The sequence below is a fragment of the Eurypyga helias genome, unplaced genomic scaffold, assembly GCF_000690775.1.
Source record: "Eurypyga helias isolate BGI_N326 unplaced genomic scaffold, ASM69077v1 scaffold45556, whole genome shotgun sequence".
Classification (NCBI taxonomy): Eukaryota; Metazoa; Chordata; class Aves; order Eurypygiformes; family Eurypygidae; genus Eurypyga; species Eurypyga helias.
In genome coordinates, this window is record NW_010255608.1 from 167 (window position 1) to 4555 (window position 4389).

At 52.6% G+C, this 4389-nt stretch overlaps 1 protein-coding gene across 1 annotated transcript; it reads right to left on the reverse strand.

Moving 5' to 3' along the window:
• Positions 1–560: 560 nt before the first annotated feature.
• Positions 561–4225, reverse strand: LOC104510948 (DNA replication licensing factor MCM3; the record flags this gene model as incomplete). The annotated part of the gene is made up of 6 exons (XM_010153369.1): positions 561–714; positions 1396–1504; positions 1884–2122; positions 2998–3128; positions 3418–3626; positions 4113–4225. Coding segments are annotated over 6 exons (955 nt in total), but the record flags the coding sequence as incomplete, so codon positions are not given.
• Positions 4226–4389: the final 164 nt, after the last annotated feature.

The window sequence follows — 4389 nt, forward strand, 5'->3', positions numbered from 1 at the left end:
AAAAACCCCCACACCTCCTTGAGGGTGATCAAACACTGGGATAGTGGTGCACAGAGGTTGTAGGATCCCATCCCTGGAGATCATAGAATGGTTAGGGTTGGAAGGGACCTTAAAGTTCATCCAGTTCCAACCCCCTGCCATGGGCAGGGACACCTTCCACTAGACCAGGTTGCTCCAAGCCTCATCCAGCCTGGCCTTGAACACGCCCAGGGATAGGCATCCACAGCTTCTCTGGGCAACCTGTTCCTGGGCTTCACCACCCTCTCTGGGAATAATTTCTTCTTAATACCCAATCTCAATCTCCGTCTTTCCGTTTAAACCCGTTACCCCTTGTCCTGTGACTCCCTGCCCTTGTAAAAAGAATTGTTCAAAACCAACTGGTCAAATCCCACAGCAAAAAAGATACTTTGTCCAGTTTGTGCACGTGCTCAGACCAGATGCCTCCGGAGATCCTGTCTAACCTCAACTACTCTATGAAATGGAATTCCAGAAGCATGCTCCTTCATCTTACCCTCCCTGACAACACCACCCAAGCATGCCGCTGCCTAGCATTCCCGCACCTATCAGCAAGATGTTGATGTCTCCTCGGATGCGGCTCCCATTCTCCAGGACCTTCTCCACCCCTCCAAGCAGCATGCAGAGAATGGCCTTCTTGATGTACTCGTGTCCATGGATGCTGGGAGCCAGGGATCTTGCCAGCTGGTCAAAGATATCCTAGGGCAGAAGAGGCAAAGCACAGCCCATCAGACAGACTGCAGTCAATAAGAACAAGAAGCAATACTCCGTAAGTCCATTTCAGCACAAAAAAGGAGCCACACTTATTTAGAAAGGAGAAGACAGTTTGCCAGAATTGTCTTTCAGTGGAGCTCTGAACCATAGACCATCCTGACTGTCACTGTCACCCAAGCAAGCACGGGACGCAGCAAGCCCTGCGAGAGCAAGGCTTTCTCCTCACCACGCTATGAAGCAAAGATTTGAGCATAAGACCAGTCTGGGGCAGACCTCCTTATTTCATCTGGGTTTTGGGCATGAAGAGGAGGTGTTTCTGCTGCAGAGAAAATTCCTTGTTAACCAGCTGGCAGGGTAAGGACACACACAACATAGACAGACCTCCGTCTCGACAGCTACGCACAGCAGAGCTGCCAGCAGGCAGGAAGGATGCTCTGCCAGCAGTACAGAAACAGCAACAAAAAAAAAACCCAGGAACTGATCAAAGCCTAAGCAGAAAATACAAAGAAAGTGAGTGGAAAATCCAGCAACATTGCCAAGAGGGTTGAAAAGTTACTTGGAATCCAACAAGACACCTCTTCAGCCACAGGCCTAGCCTTAAAGCTGTTCTATCTGAAACCTCATGCTCTGACACAAGCCGGCCTTCTATATGCAAGACTGAAATACCTTGGAGTGACTCTTGCTGAACCTCTTGATCTTGGCCACATCAGCAGCAGAGTAGAGAGGCCGGATGTCTTTGCTCATCTGCTTCACGTGGCAGGCAATGAGGATAGTCCTGGAGAAGGGATACAGCCATGATCAGGTCTGTAAACCCCAGAGCCCATGGTTCACAGCAACAACACTGCAGAAGCTTCCACAGGGTTATCATTTCCTCTAGGAAGTCCTGGAGGAGGCTGGAAAGCTTCAAGAACTGTAGCTTCCTGGGCCATCAGCGGAGCATCTTTAAGAGCACCGAACCTCCTCTGTGCACAGCTGGAGCTCATAGCTACATACTAATGCTAAGCAGCAAGGTGCAAACCACTTCCCAAGTGATTTAAGCCAATGTTTGACCCAGCCCTGTGACGGCCACGTGCCTGCCCTAGATCTCCTCTTCCAGAGAAGTGACCTGACTGAAAAGGGTGGGAGGACTGAAGTCGAGACAACAGGCAGCTCACCTGAAAGTCCCTGAAGTGTAACCCCCTTTCTTTCCTGGCAGGCAGCGGTATGTCCCCACCACCTGGATGCGATCCCCAGGCTTCACCTTGTCCACCAGGTCATCGTCCAGAACGACATCCACCGAGCGTGGCAGCTGCCCTGCCGGTGCTTTCTCAGGCATCTCCTGGATGGTGATGGTCTGATGGTCCTTGTAGACCGAGAGGCCAAACTCTGTCTCCAGGGGATTATTCTCTTCATCCTAGAGGAGGAACCCCAATAAAAAGACTAGCACTGTTTTTCAGGGACACAGAGAGAAGGGGCGCGTCTGCTGAGCAGCAGGAAGACAGGCTGCATCACCCAACATACACAAAACTGCTGGAAAGGGTCACTCCTCCAGGACTGCCAGAGGCTGGGGTTCACCAGCTCTGCAGCCCCCCCAAGTCTAAAGCTGACAACACCCATGACTGCTGGTACGTTAGGTCTCTTCAAACCCTGTCCCTACTGCAGACAGTGGCGACATGCCACCCATGCAGCAGGCACTGTGCAACAGGGACAAAGCTCAGGTCAGCCTGCCTCTGTTCCGAAATACAGGGCAAACCCCCTACCCAAGGGTGCATACACCCTCCAGGACAGCACAGGCGTGCCGACGCTGACCCAGGAGCCATAAAACTGACTGATACCCCCACAGGAAACCATGCTACAGCAAAACCAAGACCATAACTAGCACCTGGAGCTGGAGTGAGGCACTGGGACACGTTGCCCAGAGAAGCTGTGGATGCCCCATCCCTGGAAGTGTCCAAGGCCAGGCTGGATGAGGCTTGGAGCAACCTGGTCTAGTGGAAGGTGTCCCTGTCCATGGCAGGGGGGTTGGAACTAGGTGATCTTTAACGTCCCTTCCAACCCAAACCATTCTATGATCTGAACTAGCGGGTCTGGTGGCCTAGTGTCCAACAGAGACTTTCTTTAAATGTTCCTAGTAGCTCTCTGGCACTTTCACACGCGTAACGTGTCTTCTTTCTACTCCATGTTCGCAGAGGGAGAAGGGACGCACAGGAATTTAGTCCCGGGCTTGAAGCTGGCACGTTCTCCCCACAGAAACGTGGTGAAGCTTCCCACAAGGCCAATTAACCTCACCTTCGTAGGATAAACGGAGCTGGATGGGAAAGCATCCAGGGAGGTCATGTCCGTGTATCGGCGCTCAATAGTCTTCTTGGTAGCTGGGCAATAATGGACGCTCCGGACGATCTTCGGACGAACCAGAGAACCTAGGGTTGGAAGAAAGAGGAATTAGGGGCAGGGATGTCCCACCCTTCTGTCAGGAGACAGTACCCAACAGGGTCTCCAGTGCTAAACTGCACTTGGGACACAACCTGCTGTCAGTCAGCACAACCATGATTTGCTGAACTCAGAGACGATCCAAACACTCAAAACCTTCTGCCAAGCCCCGTTCCCTTCACCCAGGTTGACAGAACGTACCATGGCTACTGGCAGACCCCAGCCTCTCCGCAGCAAACACCTGGATCCCACCCCCCAGAGCTCTTCCCCCAGGCTCACATTTCGTCACGATGCCCTCCACACAGACAATGCAGCTGAGGAAACAGGCCGTCAGCGTCCGTGGCGACACGTGCTTGGAGCCAAAGCTGCCCTCCAATCCGATGTAGAAGTCCTCGTACTGCTTGGCGTAGGTGGCATCAACGGAGGCGACAAAATCTTTCAGGGCACGCTGGAAAGCGATCAGCTCTTCAAAGGCGTTGTTCAGGAGCCTGCAACAGAGGTAGATGAGGATGCAGACCGATCGGCAGCTCCTCTGCCACTCTCAATGCTTACCCATGCCTCCATGTGCTCCGACAGTTTAACTGGGAGTAAGAGGCAAACAAACTCAAAGCCCATCCTAGTTCTGTGCCACATCCGCTGCCACCAAGAGCCAGGAGCTGAACAAACCCAACCACAACTCAAAAACCTCACATGTCCCTGAGCAGGCTGGCAATCCTAGTCCAAAATATCCCCAAGCATTCTAAAAAAGGAGAGTACTGATATCATACTATCAAACCCCAGTTTGATGCAAAAGGTTTGTACTAAATTGAGGGTTACCAAGGGTGGGTGTCACGGGGGGAGAGAGCAGGTCCACCTGCACAGGACAAGGTTTGCCCCTTCCTTGTCACAAAGGACCTACAAAACCAGGGCTGGACCTCTGAAATCCCACCTCGGGCACAGTGCCAAAGGCAAATGCCCACCCCCCCGACACCAACCGGCTGGCCCTCTTCTCATTCTTCCGCCGCAGGTCGTTGATGCTGACGAGGAGGCGATACTGGTTGTCGCTGATCATGTCCCGGACTTTACTGTGGTAAATCCCCTGATCTTCCTGCAAAAGGGACAAGGGAAAAACACCCATAAAAACAAGTCACTTTGTATGGCCACATATCTGGAACACCAACCCCCCAGGAGGTGACTCCTGCACAGCTCGGCTCCCTTTAGTCCCACCAACCAAGCTGGGGCAGGGTGGACACTGAATCCCAGAGTGGTTTG